The following is a 19,825-nucleotide window of genomic DNA, read 5'->3' as shown; positions in this document are numbered from 1 at the left end:
TACATACTAAACTCCCACTTGAGTTTGGTGTTGTGCTGGGCACTGGCCAAAGCAAACTAAGCTAATGTGGCTTCTGATTACCCTAAAGGAAAGACAAAAGAAAAAAAAAAGTGTAAGTCAGTGAAGTGAATGCTGAAACAAAAAGTAAGAGGGGTAGAGCATGAATGGAAGACAATTAGCATTATCTTAAAATAGTTTCAGATGTATACTCTGCAAACAGCAATTCCATCCCTACATATAAAGAAACCAAAAGAAACTTTTGCAAGGCACCAGGAGTCCTGGACAAAAATATTTAAAGCATTACTATTCCCGTTAACAAACAAAAAAACAACATAAATATTCACCAAAAGGAGAATTATGATGTATTCATACAATGAAATTCTATCCATTAGTGAAAATATTTAAAGTAGAGCCACTATATTCCACAGACGAGTCTCACAAGCTGAATGCTTAGTCAAAACCCACGAACACAACTGAGTTAATCCACAGAACACACAGTGTGACGGCACTTATATAAACTTCAAAAACACTCAAAACTAAAACATACTGTTTAGAGGTGCAATCATGCATTAAAAATATTTTTAAAAGACAAGGGAAACACAATTTAGGATAGTGTTTGCCTAGGGGAAGTTGGGAGTATGGTCAGGACGGGGCACCCTGAGGCCTTCAACATAATTTATAATGCTCAATTTTTTAAGGTGAGTCAAGTATAGACATGTACTTTTCATCATTTTTGTAAAATACCCTATCTAGGAGGGGTGTGTGTGTGTGTGTGTGTGTGTAATTTTGTAAGCAAGAAATGATTCAAAATAAAGGGAGGGGGAGATAAACAGAGCCAAGCCTGGAACTAGACGTTACTTCCTAACCCCCACTTAAACCTCCATCTACCCAAGCCTGGGCTAACAGAATAAGGAGAGAGTCTAAAACTCCAAGGCAACCGAATGGGTTCAGTTTAGAGGTGACAAAAAGATCACCTCCAGGCACTTTCCTGGGCTTACTAGGTGAAACCAGCTCCACAGTGTCTGTTCACGGGGTAAACTGTAAAACACTGCACACTGTCCCCAAAGAGTTGGAAAAAGAAAGACTGCTTTCCCAATACAGAAAGAGAGAACATCACAAACTCACGCATATTTTACCAATGAAAGGAAAGTCCCCAGATGGTTCCAACAGACAGAGGAATGGACTGAATTTAAGTAACAAGGCAGTAATTATATGTAGTCCTCCAGGGCTAGGAGAATTTGTGACTTGCTACTGGGGAGGAAGGAGGGGATGAAAAATACACTTAAAGACACACTCAACAGGACTTTTACAAGAGCACAGAGGCCAGGACAGAATGTGTGTGATCTGAAGCCCAAATGAACGTGTGCGTATTGAAGACTAGAAGCCTCAAGGATTACTCTATGGGCTTTACCTGGCAGAAGGTGACAATGAGTCTGGCACACGCTTAGTATATTGGGAAATAATAATATCAAAAGACATCTATACCGCATCGATGTAACAAATGTACAGCCCACGGGCACCCAACGAGCCAGGGAAAAGAGTCTGTGACATTCGCAGGGAAACTGACCGTCAGGAAGGCCGGATTCGGTCAGATCGACGAAGAGAAGGCCCCGGGCTGCGAGTCCAGAAGGCCCCAATCGGGGAGGGGAAAAGGGTGGTCCCGGGCCAAGGCAGAAGGTGGGGCTGCCAGGAGAGGGCGGGGTCCCCGCAGGAGGCGTCCTGGGAGGCCCGGCAGGGGCCAGGCCCGGCAGCCAGAGGGTATCCAGGGAGGGGGCGCTCCCTTGGGCGCTGGGACGGGGAGGAATGAGAAGCCGGGGGCCTGTCACAGACCCGGCCCTGCGGCCCCGAGGGCCCGGTCCCCCCGCCCGCCGCTCACCTGGGCACGCAGCTGGACGAGCTCCGGTCCACCTCCCAGGTGGCGTACAGGTTCATCTGCACTGGGGCGGGGGTGCGGCCTGGCCCCGGGCCGCCGGGAGGCGCGGAGCCCGAGGCCACCGCGACGGCCATGGAGGTGGAGGTGGACGAGGACGAGGAGGAGGCGGCCGCCGCCGAGGTGGACGAGGACGACGAGGTGGCCTGGGCCAGCTTGGGGGGCGTCGGCTGCTGAGGCGTCGGCTGCTGCGGCGGCTGCTGCTGTTGCGGGGACTGGGCGACCCCAGAGCCCCGCTGGCCGCTGCCGCCCCCGGCGCCTCCGGGACCACCGCCCGCCCCTCCGCGTTCAGCCATGGCCCGGCCGGAGGTGGGGGGCGCGGGGGTTACGGGGATCCGGGCGACGCCGAGAGGACGCCCAGCCTTCTCCCACCGCGGCGGCGAGGGATCCACTCGTCTCCTCAGCCCGCCCGCCCGAGCGCGCGAGCGAGCGAGAGGCTGCACGCACGCGCGGGGCCTCTCGGCGCGCGGTCCTCGCGCTCGCCCGCCGCTGCCTGTTGCGGCTCGCGCCGCCTAGACACTGGGTGGGCGTGTTCGGGGGGGCGGGGAGCTCGGGCTGGCGCCGGCCCCACCCAGCGCCGAGGGGCGGGGCCCGGGCTCGCGCTCGCGCCCCTGGCGAGCTTGTGGGCGCGCTCCCCTCGTTCCCCTCGCTCCGTAGCTGCCCCCGCTCCCCGCGCTCCCGAACCCGGCCGGACCTGCCCTCAAATCCGCGGCGCGGGCGGCAGTCAGCCGGCCCGGCCCTCCCCTCCCCCTCGCCCTCTCGACTGCAACAGCCAGGCCAGCGGAAACTCCGCTTTTCCGGGGCGCGGCCCCGGCCAGAAGGGGGCTGCCGCGGGAGCGCGCCTTGGGCCCTTTGGATCCCCAGAGCCGAGGCAAAAGCGGCCGCCGGCCAAAGCCCGCGTCACACCAGCCCACCTGGCCCCCACCCCGCTGTGCTGCCCCGGGGTTTCTTCACGACCTACGAAAGGGAGCCGTGGCGACCCCAGGGGACGGCCCGCTCGCCTGTGGGCCGTGAAGTTTCCTTCCCTGCCTTTCTCCACCATAGACGTATGGGCTCACGGACCTACAGTCCAAAAGGCCCTGGCAAGGGTGAGATCTAAAGCTAAGCCCTGGCCCATCCGGAGCCACCCTTCCTCCTTTTCTTACCTACAGCTCCCCTCCCCCAAAGCAGCATTCTGGAGTTCCAAGGCCCCCCATCCCTACCCTCAATTTCTTTCACCTGTAATGTTTCCCCTGCTTCACTGTTTAATCTCTAACATCCTACTCCTCCCAAGACCTAGCTCAGTCAACGCCCTCCCACACTACCCCACCCCAATCCATCACCTCCAAAAACCATCTTGAAGCCTCCTGACATCTGCACCTTGGTTGGTGCACTTAGGGCAACAGCAGTAGGTCTTCTCAGCACCCAGCAAATGCCCGTTGGGCCCCTGAAGTCCCAACCTGTTGGGCTGACTTCTAGGGACCAGAGGACTTACACAGAGAAAGCAAGCCTACCTCCACACACCCACCCACACCTAGATACTGGGTGACTGAAAGCACTCAGTTCATGTGAGCGCAAAACAATCTCGATTTTGAGTTGTGTTTTCTCCCAGGTATGGACTCAGGACTCTTCAGGCCACAGGTCTATTAGGAAGGCCTGACCTGGCCTACTTCCCAAGCCCACTGCACTTCCTCAGCCCAGCCAGGGTGTTAAGCTGGCTATTTTTAGTCCCCAAGGACAAAGTAGTAAGGTCAAACCAGACCTAAAGGTACTTCCCGGGGAGCCCTTTTACAAAAGCAAGCCGTGGTAACACACAATTTCAGCATGGCCTTGAATTTATCACCGGTCTCAACTGCAACGTCTGATCCAGGCGCATGCCCCAGGTCACTGAGGCAGCCCTGAAGTTGCAGAAAAAGCCTGTTTTAGTCCTTTTGACGAGGGGATTAAAAGACGAAGGAGGATCAGAAGTGTTACATATGCATCTCTTTCCTTGGGAAACAGCTTTATTTACAAAACAGGTCTAAAATAAGAACATGAAATGACAAGCCCTTGGGAATTGTGGGAGAGCTGGCTCTTGGGGACCATGTGTGAAGCCCAAACATCCAGACAGAGGGCCTAAAGGAGGACCAGGTGTGTGAGGGGGACCTAAAATTTGAACTCCTTGTATTTTTTACTTCCCCCGCGGCTATCCTGGGGCTGAGCTTTCCGTTTCTTTTGCTGAAGGAGAGAAAGAGAAACTGGTTACAACGGGTGAAACAACCCACTAATCCCCAAGACAAGGGTGGGCAGCCTGACTCAGACACATAGGTCTGTGGAAAAAGTGCTAAAACTGGATTCTCTGACTTGGATGAGTTCCCCTCCTTGTGCCTTAGTTTCATCATCCTTAAAGAGGGCAGCCCACCGGAGGATTTTTAAGGTTTTCGGGACCGGGGACGCTCAGGGCAGCAGACCTGAGTGCACCCCCATTCTCATATTAGAGGACAACATGCCACTGAAAAAGGAGGCCCTGGTACCTCGTCCCTGGCTCACATCCAGCTGGGTTCCCCTGTGACCTCCTACCTTTTGTTTGGCAGCATGCTCGGCCACCATGTCACTGAAGTCTTCCTTCTCCACCTGTGCCTGCTGCTCCCGCACATGCTCCTCATACTTCTGGGTCATGGCCATGGGATCCAGCTCCAACTCTTCAGGTGCCAGGGCCACTTCCACACCCTGTAGCTCGGGAGCTGGGCCCTTCCGGCTCATCACCTGGAAAAGGGATCAGAGTCTTGTCATCTACAGAGAGGCTTACAAGACTAAGTTTCTGCCCCCTTTCCCAGCCCCCAAAAGAGTGCTCACTGTGGACATGTCATAGATGTGGGTTGATCCCATCATGGCTCCCCCAACAGTGGCCGTTCTCTTCTCTGGTAACACAGTGAACAGCTGAGGTGTCTCACTTCTGCAAAGGACAATGCAGTCAGGCCCAAAAAGGAAGAGACAAAAGGGTCTCCAGTAGGGGAAGAAAAGAGAACACAAGCAGCACCTCCGCCCAGCTCCCAAAGAGACTGCCAGTCACCCAGAGGAAAAACGATGCCTAGGCTGCCTCTGCAGGCAGTAGAGACCCAGAAGAGGAAACAACTTGGTTGGTGGGGAGTGGGGTGGAACAGTGCGATTCTGGGAAAAATAGCCTTGAAGGAATATAGGGACTGAGTTAAAGGATCCCCTGACCCAAGTTTAGGGGATCAAAGACCAAGATTCCCACATGTGAAGAAGGGCTAAGGGTCGGGCTAAAAGTTCCGCAAGAACTCTGGTACAGAGAAGATGACAGGAGAAAAGAGACAGCTCCTGCTCAAAGCTGTACCTGGAGTTCTAACATAGAGAACTCAAACTTCCAGTACTTCCTATAGCACAAGAACTAGCCGAACCAGTCTTGCCATGTACCTCAATGATTCCACTCAAAACACAAAAGCAAATCTAGCAATATCAACCTGGACCTCCCCTCACCTCTCCCTCTGGAGAAGTAACCATCTATTCTTTTTTTGTTTTTGTTTTTTCCCAATTTATTTGACAGACAGAGATCACATGTAGGAAGAGAGGCAGGCAGAGAGATAGGGGAAGAAGCAGGCTCCCCGCTGAGCAGAGAGCCCGATGCGGGGCTTGATCCCAGGACCCTGGGATCACGACCTGAGCTGAAGGCAGAAGCTTTATGAACCCACTGAGCCCCCCAGGCACTCCAGTAACCATCTACTCTCACACAACAGCCAGTTACCACCTTAGAACAGTTTAGATCCAGTCATTCCTTTGCTCAAAAACCTCTGAGGCTTGCTTATTTGAATAAACCCAACCTCCCTACGTGATCTAAAGGGTTCATAATCTGGTCCCTGTTCACTATGCTCCAACCACAAGACCCTTCTTTCTTTTCTTCCTTGTGTATATATGCCAAGCTTGAGCCTTCTGCAGAAGGAGTAACGGACGAGATTTACCCTCCCACCTGAAACAATCAAAAAAATTAAAAAGTGGGCAAAACACATGAAACAAAGATTTCAGGTCACTGGACAGGGGTAACAAAGCAGAATAACTTGTGAGACAGGAAACAAATGAGGCGTGTCCTTCAGTGACACTGCCTACTGCACTGAGACAATCTGCAGGCCACACAAGGAGGGGGAAGCCATGTAGAGCCCAAAGGACTCTAGCTGACTGAGTTGAAGGGATGAAACTGAAAGGCCACAGAGATCAAGGCGGCTAGAGGTCACAGGGCAGAGTCCTAGAGAAGAGAGAGCAGCACAGAAACTTGAGAGCTCCGGAGACCGACAGAGGGTCTTCCTCAGTGTTGATGTGAGTGAATTGCCAGAGCCGGGGACAGAACCACCCAAAGGCACTGGTGGTAACCGTGTCTGCTTCCCACATGGGCCAGGGAATAGCACCTAACACACCAGCCTGATTAAAAATCCTCCTGATTAACAGGGCATTGGGTGGAATGTACAGAACGTCTGTGCCTGGTGGTGGAGAGGACCGCACACCGCTTCAGTCCTGCCTCAGGAACCTGAAATGCAAGACCTGAGAATCAAACTGTTTCCAAGTACCTTAACTGTGTGCCTAGACAAACCCGAGCAAGGCTTGCAGGAATACAAAGAAGCCAGAACCCCGCACCCAATGAGGTAGATTTCACTAAGTCTGGCTTTCAGTCAAAAATTAACAAGCATGTGGGGTGCCTGGGTGGCACAGTCGGGTAAGTGTCCAACTTTGTTTTTGGCTCAGGTCATGATCTCAGGGCTAGATCAAGGCCCCCATTAAGATCTGCGCTCAGCACGGAGTCTGCTTGGGATTCTCTCTCTCTGTCCCTCTGCTCCTCCTGCTTGTGCTCGCTCTCTCTCTCAAATAAATATATCTTAAAAAAAAAAAAGTAAATACAAAAGAGATTTTCAAAAGGAACAGAGCTTCAGGGAGCAGGAGGGCAGCTTTGAGAGATCTAATACATACATAATTGGAGTTACAAAGGAGAAGAAGAGAAAGCAAAGGTACCAGAAGATATATCTGGAGAGGGGCACCTGGGTGGCTCAGTTGGTTAAGCATCCAACTCTTGATTCTGGCTCAGAGTTGTGAGAGCAAGCCCCATGCTGGGCCTGGAGCCTCCCTCATGGACCCCGCTAGGGATTCTCTCCCTTTGCCTCACACCCGCCCCAAAATAAAGTACTGAAAGTAAACTACTGCCAACCTAGAATCCTATCCCCGATCAAAATCAAAAATCTTTCAAAAGGACATTTAAATAAAACCAAAAAATTTTAAAATAAAATAAATCTTTCAAAAGGACAAACGAAGAAATTTTCAGGCTGCCAATACTGGAAGAATTTATGACCATAAGATCCACAACAAGAAATGCTGAAGGATGCCTTTCAGGTGGCAGGAAAATGCCACCAGATGGAAACCTGGATGTACATAAAGAAATGAAAGTTCACTGAGAATGGTATTTATGAGTTAATATAGGACAAATTATTTAAATCACTCTAAAAGATTAAAAAAAAAAAAAAGGACAACTAATCATTTAAACAAAAATAACCACATAAGGGGCGCCTGGGTGGCTGAGTGGGTAAAGCCTCTGTCTTCGGCTCAGGTCATGATCTCAGAGTCCTGGGATCGAGCCCCGCATCGGGCTCTCTGCTCAGCACAGAGCCTGCTTCCTCCTCTCTCTCTGCCTGCCTCTCTGCCTGCTTATGTTCTCACTCTGTCAAATAAATAAATAATATCTTTAAAAATAAATAAATAAATAAATAAACGAAACAACCACATAACGTAGGATTTACAATACGTAAAAGTAAAAAGCATGATGACCACACAAAGGCTGGGAAGAGAAAAACGGAGTACACTGCTGTTAGGTACTCACTTCCCTCTGCAAGCAGCATGATCACTTGAAGGTAGATTGTGATAAAGACCCGTACTATAAACCCTACAGCAACCACTAAAAATAACAAAACAAGGGTGCCTGGGTGGCTCAGTCACTAAGCGTCTGCCTTCAGCTCAGGTCATGATCTGAGCTCCACATCAGGCTCCCTGCTTGGCAGTAAGCCTGCTTCTCCCTCTCCCACTCCCCATGCTTGGGTTCCCTCTCTTGCTGTCTCTCTCTGTCAAATAAATAAATTAAATCTTTAGGAAAATAAAGTAAAATAAAATTTAAAAAAATAACAAAACAGAACTTTACAGTTAATAAGTCAACAAAGGAGATAAAATGGAATCATAAAAAAAAAAGTTCAATTAATCTAAAATGTACCAAATAGGAAAACGGAACACAATCCAGAATGAGCAAAGAAATGGCCTCAGGACAAAGGAGTCAATTCATCAAGAAGCCTTAACAATCCTACACAGTTACATACCTAGTAAGGGAGTTTCCATTGCAAGACTCGGAGAAACCCCTGTCTGTCTTAGGCACTTCCGCTTCCTTCTGCCTCAGATTACCTTGCAGTTAGATCTTTCCCAACATTCAGCTCTCAGCTCCAATACCTCAGTGAGACCTTCCCAAAGACCTCCCCGCCACCCAGTTCCCTCCACATCCCATTACCTGGTTGAGTTTGCGTCACCTTCCTACCCCTATCTGAAATCACCTTGTTCTCTGAGGATCTGCTTACCTGGTGTTTTTCAGTGCCTAAAGCTGTGCCTAGCAGAGTCCATAACTGGTTCACAAGGTAGGGAAAGCGGGGCACAAGTCAGCTGGCCAACCCAGAGGCTGAAGGGAAGAGGAAGACCTTCCCTCTCAGCTGTGCTGTGCCTGGTTCTCTCACCCATCCATTGCTTCCTCAATCTTCTTCTTCCTCAGCTCAATGAGCTCAGGGGTCTCCATTCCAGCCGGCACCGACGAGAACCCTCCAGGGGTGATGAGGCCACTGCGAAGAGAGAAACAAGCTCTGGAGTCATGAGAAAGCCCCCAGCGACAGGCCACTTTAGCGGCAGACTCTGCTCGCCCCACCTGTCCGCAGGGGTAATAAAACCGGTCTCATCTGGTTTGTCCTCATCACTTTCTTCTTCTTCCTCTTCTTCTGAAGACTCTTCATCAGATGGCTCCAGCTCCCCCCAAGGGGTCCTATCAATCTCCTCTTCCTCAGTCTTGGTCTGAAAGAGATCATTCATTCATTCATTCAGCAAACGTTTACTATGTACCCACGATGCGTCAAGTTGTTGCGAACTGAAGGGATGGAAAAGTAAACGGACAATAATCTCTGCCCAGAGAGAGCTCACATTCTATTGGGGAACTTACTGCAGTCACATCTCGGGAAAATGCATGCCCTTTTTCAGACTCTGAAACTTCCAAACACCTGGCTCCCTGACAATGACTATAAACTACCTCCACACTTCACAACCTGAAGTAAGACAGCCATGGCCTATACCTGAAATTCAGCAGCATTGGTTCCAAACACGTCCCCGTAGAGTGGTTTCCCAGTCTCATCTACTGGGGGTTTGCCCCAGCCACCAGCATGGTACCCAAAGGAACAGCTCTGCAAGAGACCGAACACAAGTCAGTTCCACTGCTAAGCGCCGGAGCAAACGCTGGAGCCCTGGAGAGACGTCACGCTACACAGTACAGAACTAGCGCTTGGTAACTCTGAAAATTATAATTTCAGGGAAGAATTAAATGTTATAAAGCATTACAGAGCAAAAGTAGTAAGCGAGAAAAATCCAGAGGCAACAGGATGGGGAAATGGGAGGCAGAGAGTTGACTAATAAACCTCGGCCTTCACGGTAGATTCCACGTTGCCTGAAGGTCAAAAACACGACTCTTACCGATTTTTCCTAACTTTAAGAAGCTTTTAAAATCTATTTCTCTAAAGGGACAGAAATTTTTACCTGAAGTTTAACAATTACTTCTTTTTTACCGTAATGACTTTGCTATCAAAGTTTTTTTTAAATCAGTGCTTCATATTTCAAAATAAAAGCGTAATGCCATTCTTGAGATAAAATTATTTCTATCTGTCCAGCCACGTATAAAGCAAAGAGATATCTGGAAACACATTCACCAAATTTTAAATCTGGTTATTTCTGAGTGGTGAAATGATAGGCCATTTGTTTTCATCTTTGGACTCATCAATTCTCATTGACTGTTTTATAACAAACAAAAACTTATTTTTTGGGAGAAAAAAAAAAGAGAGAGACAGAGACATGGTAGGATGGGATAAGAGAAGGAGAAAAAAAAAAATCATCCTCTAGTCAAAAAGCAGAGGCAACTAAGAATGAAAGCCAGTACTCACCTCGGGGATGGGCGAGTTCAGCCCAGGAATTTTCAGGTTGGGGTACGACGGGGGTGGTCCGTATCGCTGCATGGCAATCAGCCACGGGGGAGGGACCTTGTGAGCATTCTGCCGGAAAAAGAGAACAGGATACCATTTGCCCAACCTTGTCCTTTGTCTCTCTTCTGCCCCAATTCCCATCCTCTTCTTGGCCTCCCCAGTCAGGTAGCTGGCACTCACTGGTCCGACCGGCATCCCCAAAGAAATCCTTAGCTCATCAGACAGATCTCCTGGCTTCTTCTCCTTCAGTCGTGTCTCAAACTCCTTCCCCTGAGGAAAAAGCAGAGCACACTGTATTATGAATGCCAGACACACACTGGGAATTCAATGGCAAGAGGCTAGGCTAGGAACAAAGATGAGAAGTCCCAATCCACTCCAGACACAAAATCCCACGGAGAGCTGCCCTAGTGCCTGTTGATTCTCATCACTCCTTTCCCCGGCTGGAGTAGGAAAAGGAATAAAGGCCAGAAAGGAGGAGAGAAGCAGGACTCCCAGTGCCGATGTTAACCCACCAGAAGAACACGGCCAGATTCAGGACCTGCTTTCTCATCTGTGAAATGAGGACACTTGACAGGATGATCGCCAAGATCCTTCCACCCCCACAATTTCCTGATATTCCGGCGGCGGCCATTTCAAGGATCAGTAGGAAAAAATAAAAACTTTTCTCCCACCCTCAGTATTAACTGTTTTCCTAAAAGCATCTACCACTTGGTGCCTCTGCCTCTTATCCAGTCATCCAGTCATCATTTTAAAGACACGGACTGAACTCCTCCTCAAAAAAAACCTACCTCATTTTAAGATTTCAAATTCCACTCCCTCCAAGGAGAGTTAAGAGCTAAGGCTGAGGAGAGGAGCCACTGTACCATCTTGGAAAACTTTTCCAACTAAGTGTTACAAAGCTATGACTGAAGGCCCAGTCTCTCCTTCCCAGCCCCTACACCCAAACCTCATAGTACAGGTCCCCGTGGATGGTCAGCTTTGGCTTGGTCTGCCACTTGAAGAAAGCATCATGCAGTTTCTGGTAGTCAATGTCGATCTTCCCCATCTTTGGCCGAACCTTCTCTCGCATTTTGGACTTCATGGTCTTCTGTTCTTCCTGTGAAAAATGCCAGAAGACAGATTATAAAAAATATTCACCAAGTTCGGCTCTTTAAAGATCTGGCTCCCTACTGCCAAAAGAAATACAGGAAGGGGCGCCTGAGTGGTTTAGTTAGTTAAGCACCTGCCTTCAGCTCAAATCATGATCCCAGAGTCCTGGGATCGAGCCCCGCACTGGGCTCTGCTCAGCGGGGTGTCCGGTTCTCCCTCTCCCTCTAGCCCGTCCCCTTCCACACATGCTGTCTCTCATTTTCTCACTCCCAAATAAGTATTTAAAAAATAAAAAAAAAGAAAGGGAAACTTCATTTATCTCATTCCAGAAGTCACCAAAATCCTTCCCGCTCAAACCCTTCAAAATTACATAATCCCAGTTGAACAAAATAGATGTGTCACATAAAATCATCTTCAGGTACGGACACCGATGGTTTTTCAAACCATCTGATCAAGAGACTGACCTCATCAGCTGCCTCTGGACAGAACTGGGTGACTGGAGTCTAACTGACAGACAGTTTTCATCATGTATTTTTGTACCTCCTGAATTTTCTGCAGTATACACAAGTATTCTCTACTCAAAGTATTTCACTTAAAAATTTAAATCTAAAAAGTTATACAACCACCCTGAATCTCCAGCCACAAAGTGCATCAGGCTCACATTGGGAACAGGGAACTGCACACACAGCTAAAAGCCACCTGCAGGAAAAGGAGTCACCGTGTGCAGTTCAAAGAATTGGCCTAGTGCAGGCAGAGGAAGGAGGAGGAGACGAGGGGGGACACGGAGCCATGTGGAATCAGAAATCTCAGCATGGGGCAGGAGAGCCAGCTCTGAACATCGAGGTCGGGTCTGCCTTTCATGAGCTGCTGTCTTCCCCCCGCCCTTCCCGCTCTCTGTCATAGGCAGTGGTGACTTCTGGAGAATGGATAATTAGACAAGTAACAAGAAGGTAGACTCTGGGAACCACATTCCCGATTTTGAAACAGGCGACTACTAAAGCCGTGGAGCTGCCGGGCGGATCTGGGCCCTGGCTGGTCCCCTACCTTCTCCTGCAGGGCTTCCCGCATCTCCTGGATGCCTGTGCGTTTGATGAAGTCTGGCAGCTCAAACGGGGGCTTCTCGATGCCTCGTTTGCCCTGTAGGTACTTGCGCTTAAAACACCAGTGGCGTGGTACAGGCACAGAATTCCGAGTGGCCTTGAGGTGAACCAAGAGCTTGGGGTCCTGTGCGGTGACATCGTGCATCTCCACGACATCGGGCCGAGCCACCAGCTGGAAAACACAGCAACGTGCCACTAGAAAGCCCTAACCTCTCAGATCTGAGACTCTCTCTCTTTCATTCCTCAGAGAACATGTGCCCACGTCACCCAGGCCTCCTTCAAAGCCCTCCTCCCTTACCCCACAAAACAAAACCCTTGTGCCTCTCTAGGAGCTTTTCATGCAGTCTCCCAGCCAGGCTCTAGGATCTGCTAGATCCATTCCAAGCTCACCTGCTTGAGCTCAGCCACAGTGAAACGATTCATTCGGCGCAGCTTCTTCTTGGACAACTTGGGGGCCTCGGGCTTCTTTTCCTACAAGAAAACCATCATTTCTTTTCAGCAAGCCTATAAGGTATGAATCACGCTGCCTGGCTCACCCCAAAGGCATTCTCGTCTGCAGGAGCTCACCACGGCCCCTTGCCCGCTGCACCTCAGCCACCCATCCCAAGCCCCGTCCCGCCGAGAGCTTGCGGGCCTCACCTGTTCATCGTCACTGCTGTCGTCATCGCTGTCCTTGTGCTCCTCCTCAAAGCCCTTCTTCTTGGGGGCTGTGGAGTTCTCCAGTTTGTCGAGTTTCTCTGGCTCCTTCTCCTTCTCCTTCTTCACGTCGTCGGTGAGCTGGGAAGGCAGACGACGTGGAAACCCAAGCCCTGTGTCCCTCCCTAGTTCTGAACCCAGCACCAAAGAGACGCCCTCCCTTACTCTGTCTTTCCCCATCCCTGCCCGTTCCCTGCTCAGCTGTGCCCCTTCCCAATGTGCTGCTCCTTGTACCTTGAAAGCCTCAAAAATCCTCTTGAAGAAGATGAAGTTGGGCTCATAAATTTCCGGTTCTTCAGTCACATACTCAATTTCAACATCAGCTGCCGGGGAGTCGGAGCCGCGGGACCGGGTTGACTCTTTCTCTCGGTCCCCAGAGCTCTCAGAAGACGCCCCCCGAACCCGCTGGGGCTTTTTCTTCTTCTTTCGGTTCCGCCGCTTCCGGTTTTTCTTGCGAGAGAAGGAAAACCAACTGGGTCAGAGAATCCAAGCATCATGCCCTCCCCTAATCTCCTCATCCTGTTTCCCCAAGTGACCTTGAAGTTGGACTCCAAAGTTCTGCTCCTCTCAAGCTGTGTGCCTATCAGTAAATTCCTGCACCTCTCAGAACCTAAATGTCTACAGCTGTAAAACGCTGGCATGCATAGTACTCTGAACTCCAAAGATTATGATAATTAAACATGAAATATCTGTAAGATACTTGGGACAAGAACTGGCACAAATAGCAGCTATTACTTACTGAACACCTTGCGCTAGTATGACTTTAGTGCCCAAATACCGTCTCCTAACATTCCTTCCAGACTCTGCTCCATCCCTACCTCTTTCTTGGATACAGACACGGTGTCCTCCTCAGTCTCTGACGCTGACTGGCCCAGGGATGAGCGAGTGTCTGTTTCCATTTCCTCTTCCTCTGTAAGGGAGAAAGGCGGCCATCAGGCTCCTCGCACTGGTACCACACCACTCGCCTGCAGGAACTCCTTTTTTTTTTTAACCAAGGGCCAGTTTCCCTCTCAAAGGATGGGACAGAGGGAAGGGATGGAGGAGTGCAGACTCGGCCTCAGCCTCTCCAGGTTCTGCCCTGCAGCCCTCGGGCCCCAACACACTCACCGTGCTGAGAGTTCATCTCTTCCTGGCGGCTCTCCTTCAGCTGCAGGATCTTTTCCAAAGCCTGGGGGATCTTGGGTCCCACAGAGGGGTCATCCATCTGCCAGAGGCGACCCAGACAGAGAAGTTAATCTCAGATTTCGACCTCTTGTACAAGAAAGACTGCCAGGTAGGTGATGTAAACGGCAGAGAGCAACAGCACGAAAGGGTCACAATCATCCCTCAGCCCCCTTCAGAGTGAACCTCAGAACCCTGCCCAGGAAACGTCTCCTAAACCCTACTTCCTGCTCTACCTAAATACGCTTTAACTAGATATGGCTTTCCCCTGCCCCCCATCCCTGAAAGTCCTCCTATCTTCTCTCAGAATCCTTCTCCAGAAAGTTCTTCTCCACACTCTCCAGTTCCTAGAAAGAAATCACCAATCTCACCTCTCTATTCTCATCTCCAGGGGGTGGTGGGGGACCACGAGGCCGGGGAACCGGGGCTCCCATGGGCAAAACAGTGGGAGTGGGGCCCACTGGAGCAGCAACTGTGAGAAGAAAGAAATTCAAAGTCAGAAGAGACAAAACACGCATCTTAAAAATTACCTTTCTTGCTAAAGATCACTGTGACGGTCACCCTTAGGGAGAGGGGGTGGCTAGAAGGGAGCCCAGGAGAGATTTTGAGGTACTAGTATCATTCTGGTTCTTGGTCCTCGTGCTGGTTGTATGAGTTACTCAGTTTACGACAGTTCATTGAACTTACGCACTCCACAGGATGTGTACTTACGAGTAGGATTTTTCAAACAGTCTTTCCCCTTCCCTTCCATTTCTAGGGTCTTACCTCGAGGACCCAAAGGAGTGCGAACGCCAATCTGGCCCATGTCTTGTGGGGGCCGAGGGACTGGGGTGCCCATCTTGGCAATCTCCTGCTGCCGTTCCTGCTCCAGGAGCACGGCTGCCTGTAAGAGAGACGTGGGAGTGAAGACACAGCTTGGAAATCCACTGGGCAGGCAGCCTCTGGCAAACCCAGGCTGTTAGCCAATAGGCCCAAGAAGAACAATCAGGTACCACCAGAGTTCGGACATCCTCATCACCCCCGACCCTTCCAGGCTACTGATCCACGCACAGGAGGTCTCTCATCACAAAAGAAAACCCCTGGAAATAACACCAAAAAATCCCAGGGAACTCCTGGTTTCTAACAGAGAATTTAACATTTAGCTACAGAAAGCCTTCTATTTTTTTAACAAGAGTTTTCTTCCCCAAGAGATTAAGTTATTTCTAAGAAACAATGAATTCTTTTCTTATTCCTGCTCTTCAAGATCTAGCACAATCTAGACAAAACAGCACTTCATAAGTAATTTCGTGTCTATTCCTGTTAATGTTTACTTTCTAATACTCCCAGTAACACACTAGGGAACAACTGACAAAATGCCCCTCTGGGACTGAATGCCTTCTGTATCATTCTCTAACTACATCTACCATGTTTAGTCTAAATCCAATACAACTGACTAAATAAATCCAGGCTCTCCTCGTGGGTACCTAAAACAATTATCACATAAGACTAACAGGAGTCACCAAACTTCTTCTGTAATGGGCTAAACAATAAACATCTTAAACTTTATGGGTCATTGCAAAGGCCGTAGTATGTTCTGGTTTGCTTATTTTTTTTTTTCTTTAACAATCCTTTAAAGATAGAAACACCATTCTTAACTTGCAGGCCATGCTAAATCAGGTCACAGTCTGTAGTTTACCAATCCCAGGGCTCCAGTGAAGATGGGATTATTTGGAAGATACTGGAACTTAAGGATGAGGTAACCTCCACGGAAAAATTGCAAGGCACATCTTGTTCTGGACACTAAGCACTGGACCATAAGGCCAAAGGCTAGGGGGCATTACCCGTTTCTGCTGCTCCAAGAGCTCGTGTTCCTTCAGTGAATGATCTCCCTGCTTAAAAAAGAAAACAAGTTCCCATCAGTACCACCATCCCTGAGGCCAGGCTGTCATAACTCTGCTTCCTGGGGTCCTCTTCCATTTGAGGGCCTATGTTCTAGTCTTGGGTCCAGACCTTCCCAGAAAGCTCAGCCCCAGGGTGCCTGGGTGGCTCAGTTGGTTAAGCGTCTGCCTTCGGCTCAGGTCATGATCCCAGGGTCCAGGGATCAAGTCTCACATCAGGCTCCCTGCTCAGCAGGGATTCTGCTTCTCCTTCTCCCTCTGCCTCTGCCCTCCCCTCCTGCTCATGCTAATAAATAAAATATTTAAAAAAAAAAAAAAAGAGGAAGAGGAGGAGCCTTAGCCTCAGCCTCTCTGAAGCTCCACTGCCCCTTTAGCACCCTGTTGAGACCCACACCGAAGCTGCCATCTGCCCCACCTGCTTAGCACGTTCCTCTTGCTGCATCAGCAAAGCCGCCTGCTGCTGCGCCAGCTTCAGCCGCTCCTCCTCTGACAGAGCCACAGGCTCACCCACCCGGAGAGGAGGTGGTGGCCCCAAGTTTGGTGGGCGGGGTCCAACTGCCATAGGAAAGCCAAGGCCAAGGCCTGGTGGAGGTGGTGGGGGTGGTGGAGGAGGTTGCAGCGGGGGGAGTCCCATGGGTGGCGGCGGCATGGGAATCCCAGAAAGCTGTGGAGAAAAAATGTGAACCTAAACTAGGAAACGTTTACCTACTGCAGACATTTGCTGAAGATCAACTATGAGCCAGGCGCTAGGATTCAAAGTCAAATAAATGACATATAATTCTCGCATGTAAGAAAACAATACTCTATAACAATACCGAAAGAAGAGGATGCTAATTTGGGGGAACCAACCAAGGAAACTATTGACTTTCTCCCCAGAAAAACGTGAACACAGATTTTGCATACAATTTCAGGAAATTTGAGGACACCTCTAAAGGCCACCTGGGAACTCCTCGTCCCACACAGAGAAGTCAATAGTTCCCAGGTCAGAGCCATTGTCCTAGAGAAAAATTCAAATCCTGGCTCAGAAAGGACACGAAAGTTGAGAAGACTTAAGTAAACTGGAGCCAGTGTGTCCCAATGACTCACTAAATGTAAAAGCTATGAAATCAAACCAGGGAATGAGCCTTAATGTCTAACTGAACAAAATGGGAACTGTGCCCTGGGAAGGCAAAAAAGAGTTCTTCCCAGCTGAAGAAGAATCAAGTCAGGCTTCCAGATTATGTAAGCTGCACCTTAAACGACAGGTAGAATTTGGAAAAGCAGACACTGGGAAAGGTGATAAGGACCAGGACCAAAGGAGAACTGAAGAGCTGCCATTTCTCCCTGTCCAATCTGTTAGTTGCATCTCCAATACACTGAATGTGAGAGATCATCTTATAAAGTAGAACCACCCCCTTACCTGTGCAGACATGGGAGGGGGAGCAGCCTTGTCCCCATCTTCACCTCTCAGAACTGGCCGATTCAGCACGATGCCAGTCTGCAAAACAGAAAGGACTCCAGGTCAGTCCAAGAGGAGCTGTTCCACCAAACGACATTCACTCCCATTCATTCAACAAAATTTACCCAGTGCCTGTCTGCCAGAGCTTGAGCTACTGGAGAGGACCGACGCAGACAGAAACGATTACAACTGGTCAGATAATGACAAAAACAAGCGGGAACAGCAAACCCCTGCTTGCTGTGTAGAGCTACATAAAGAACCAAGACCGAGCAGTGAGGGGCCATGAAGGCCTTCTCTAAAAACTCGGCCTACCCCGACGTCCCGCCACCAACACGTACCTGGCGGGTGTAGGTCTGCAGCCTCTCCACCAGCTCCTCGCGACTCCCTGCTGGGCAAAGCACAAGATCAACAGGGTCCGTCAGGATCAAGTCAGGCCTCAGCGATCCGCCTCCGCCCCTCCCCCCGCCACCGGGTCTCCGGGGTAACCAGGCTCCGCTTCTCCTCAGGCCTGCGCTGCCCCGGCTCTTGACCTCTCGAGGTTCTCACCTTGGATCGGAGCTCCGATCTCTGCCAATTTGGCTTGCAGCTCCTGGGCAGCCCAAGCGCCATAGTGCCCAGGGGGTGGCGGCGGCGGCAGCTGCAACTCTCCTTTGGGAGGCTCGGGATGCTCGGCCGCCATCTTAGCCGCAGGAAGGCGCGCGACCAACCCGGAAGTTCGAGCCAGACTTGGGGCCCACTTCCCGGAACTTCCGGCAGCGCAGCACGCCACGTCCGCTGGAGGATTGGCAGGCCATACACACTGAGGCCCAGCCCCTGCGGATCTCCAAGGGTTCCCAGGGGACCTGGCCGCGAGGCCTTCTGGGACTTGTAGTACGCAGGTCCCCTGCTCTGGCGGTCCGACTCTGGGAGGACTGTACCGGGCTCAAGCACCGGGAACACTGGGGGCTGGAGCGGGGGCGGGGCTGCGGAGAACGATGGGCCCGCCCGAAAGGCGTGCTCTCCGCGTCTGACCCGCCGGAGCGCAGAGCCCCAGCCTTCCGACCCGACTTCCAGCTCAGGCGTGAGAGGTCCGGGCGCTTACGTTCCTCAGGGAGTCCTGAAGGACTCATTCCGCCGGCGGCCGCGCGTTACGGGCGCCAAGCGGGAGGTTGCAGCCGATGCCTGTGATAAAACAGTATCTGATTGTCTGCCCGCCCACCCCCGGCCCACGCATGGATGAATGGGCTGAAAGAGGATCGGAGCCGAAGAGAAGCGGGCTGAGCTCCAGCTGCCGACCTGGGGGAAGGGCCACACTAAAGCCCCTTTTTCCACCTATCAGGCCGGCTCAAATGTCTCCGCTAGGCTTTCTCCCGCTTTCCTTTCCTTCTTTGGAGCTCCCATAACACGTACAAACATCTACCGTTTGTTTTAAAGCCTTTCTTGCTCCTTTGCCCCTACCTCCTCCCCAAGAACCTGGGCTTTTTACTGTCTGGCAGCACCTGGCTCTCAAGAGGAGCTCAGTAATGATTCATGGGGGGCGGGGAGGAGGGGACAAACGAAACGGCCATTCGGGCGACAGGCTTTGCATCCTTTTTAGTCCCGAAAATGAACTCAGGACCTTTTCTTCCCTTGTCCCCACCAGACTACTGGCGGCGTGGACGCTGCCTCCCTTGCCCCACCACCGCCACCACCACCACCACCAGCGGCCTGTGCGCCGAGGGAGGGATGAGAAGCCCCCCCCGCCTCCCCGTCTGTCCAGCCTCCACCTCTCCCTATCCTGACCCGTCAGTTCTGTTTCTCTCGGCACCTCTGCCACTAGCTCTGAGATCCCCCTCCCATTCTAGCCCTGTCCTTTCACTGATAGGCTCACTGCCTGTGCGAGTATGTGTGTGGGGGGGGGGGGGGCGGTGAGAGAGCTGGGAAACTCAAGTAAAGCCTCATTTCCCCCCACACACCCACACCCTTCCTATCCTCTTTCTAGCATGCTCCATTTCACTGACTGCCCTCCCCAAGAGAAGTAGCCAAGAGCAGGGAAAAAAGATGGGGTGCCAGGTCTACGATAGGTGGGTTTAGGAGAAACAGAGAAGGACTGTGCCAGGAAGGTTTGCTCACATCCTAGCCCTAGCTAGAAAATTCCCTTCCCTCCTGCCCAAGCCTCAATCCTTCCTCTTCCCCTCACCACCACCATCCCAGTCTCCAGATACTCCCAAAGGAGAAGCCAAACCCAGAGAGGACAGAAGAAATAGCAGTGCTGCCCTCCCCTCCAGCTTGTCGGCACACTCAGGAAAAACCATTCCTGACCCAGAAGAAGCATCTTTCTGCTCCGT

General features: G+C 50.9%; 2 protein-coding genes across 6 annotated transcripts in view; both read right to left on the bottom strand.

Moving 5' to 3' along the window:
* Positions 1-2,432, bottom strand: part of PACS1 (phosphofurin acidic cluster sorting protein 1) — a 140,816-nt gene extending 138,384 nt beyond the window's left edge. For both annotated transcript variants that reach the window (XM_004769970.3, XM_004769969.2), the window contains exon 1: positions 1,877-2,432. In XM_004769970.3, the coding sequence (XP_004770027.3) occupies positions 1,877-2,226 (350 nt within the window). In that variant the 5' untranslated portion in view covers positions 2,227-2,432. The remainder of the gene's footprint in view (positions 1-1,876) is intronic.
* Positions 2,433-3,894: 1,462 nt separating this feature from the next.
* On the bottom strand, positions 3,895-18,238 carry SF3B2 (splicing factor 3b subunit 2). Of its 4 annotated transcripts, none has more exons than XM_045065248.1 (22): positions 18,066-18,238; positions 17,858-17,907; positions 17,481-17,558; positions 16,497-16,745; positions 16,025-16,075; positions 14,970-15,087; positions 14,576-14,676; positions 14,151-14,247; positions 13,862-13,953; positions 13,278-13,493; positions 12,987-13,124; positions 12,738-12,818; positions 12,292-12,519; positions 11,105-11,254; positions 10,339-10,428; positions 10,120-10,227; positions 9,262-9,369; positions 8,844-8,986; positions 8,659-8,760; positions 4,745-4,844; positions 4,469-4,654; positions 3,895-4,126 (listed from the first exon to the last, which is right to left on the bottom strand). In XM_045065248.1, exons 1-22 carry the CDS (start codon positions 18,196-18,198, stop codon positions 4,055-4,057), a joined length of 2,691 nt encoding a protein of 896 aa, XP_044921183.1. In that variant the 5' UTR covers positions 18,199-18,238; the 3' UTR covers positions 3,895-4,054. The 4 variants fall into 4 exon arrangements, with proteins under 4 accessions (XP_044921183.1, XP_012900115.1, XP_004770034.1 ...); XM_013044661.2 differs by having other exon boundaries at positions 16,025-16,072; XM_004769977.3 differs by having other exon boundaries at positions 17,858-17,904.
* Positions 18,239-19,825: the final 1,587 nt, after the last annotated feature.

Source organism: Mustela putorius, unplaced genomic scaffold (genome assembly GCF_011764305.1).
Source record: "Mustela putorius furo isolate JIRA1106 unplaced genomic scaffold, ASM1176430v1.1 tig00000127_pilon_pilon_pilon, whole genome shotgun sequence".
Taxonomy (NCBI): Eukaryota; Metazoa; Chordata; class Mammalia; order Carnivora; family Mustelidae; genus Mustela; species Mustela putorius.
The sequence above is the reverse complement of the archived record's forward strand: the minus strand, read 5'-3'. Positions and strand labels throughout refer to the sequence as shown.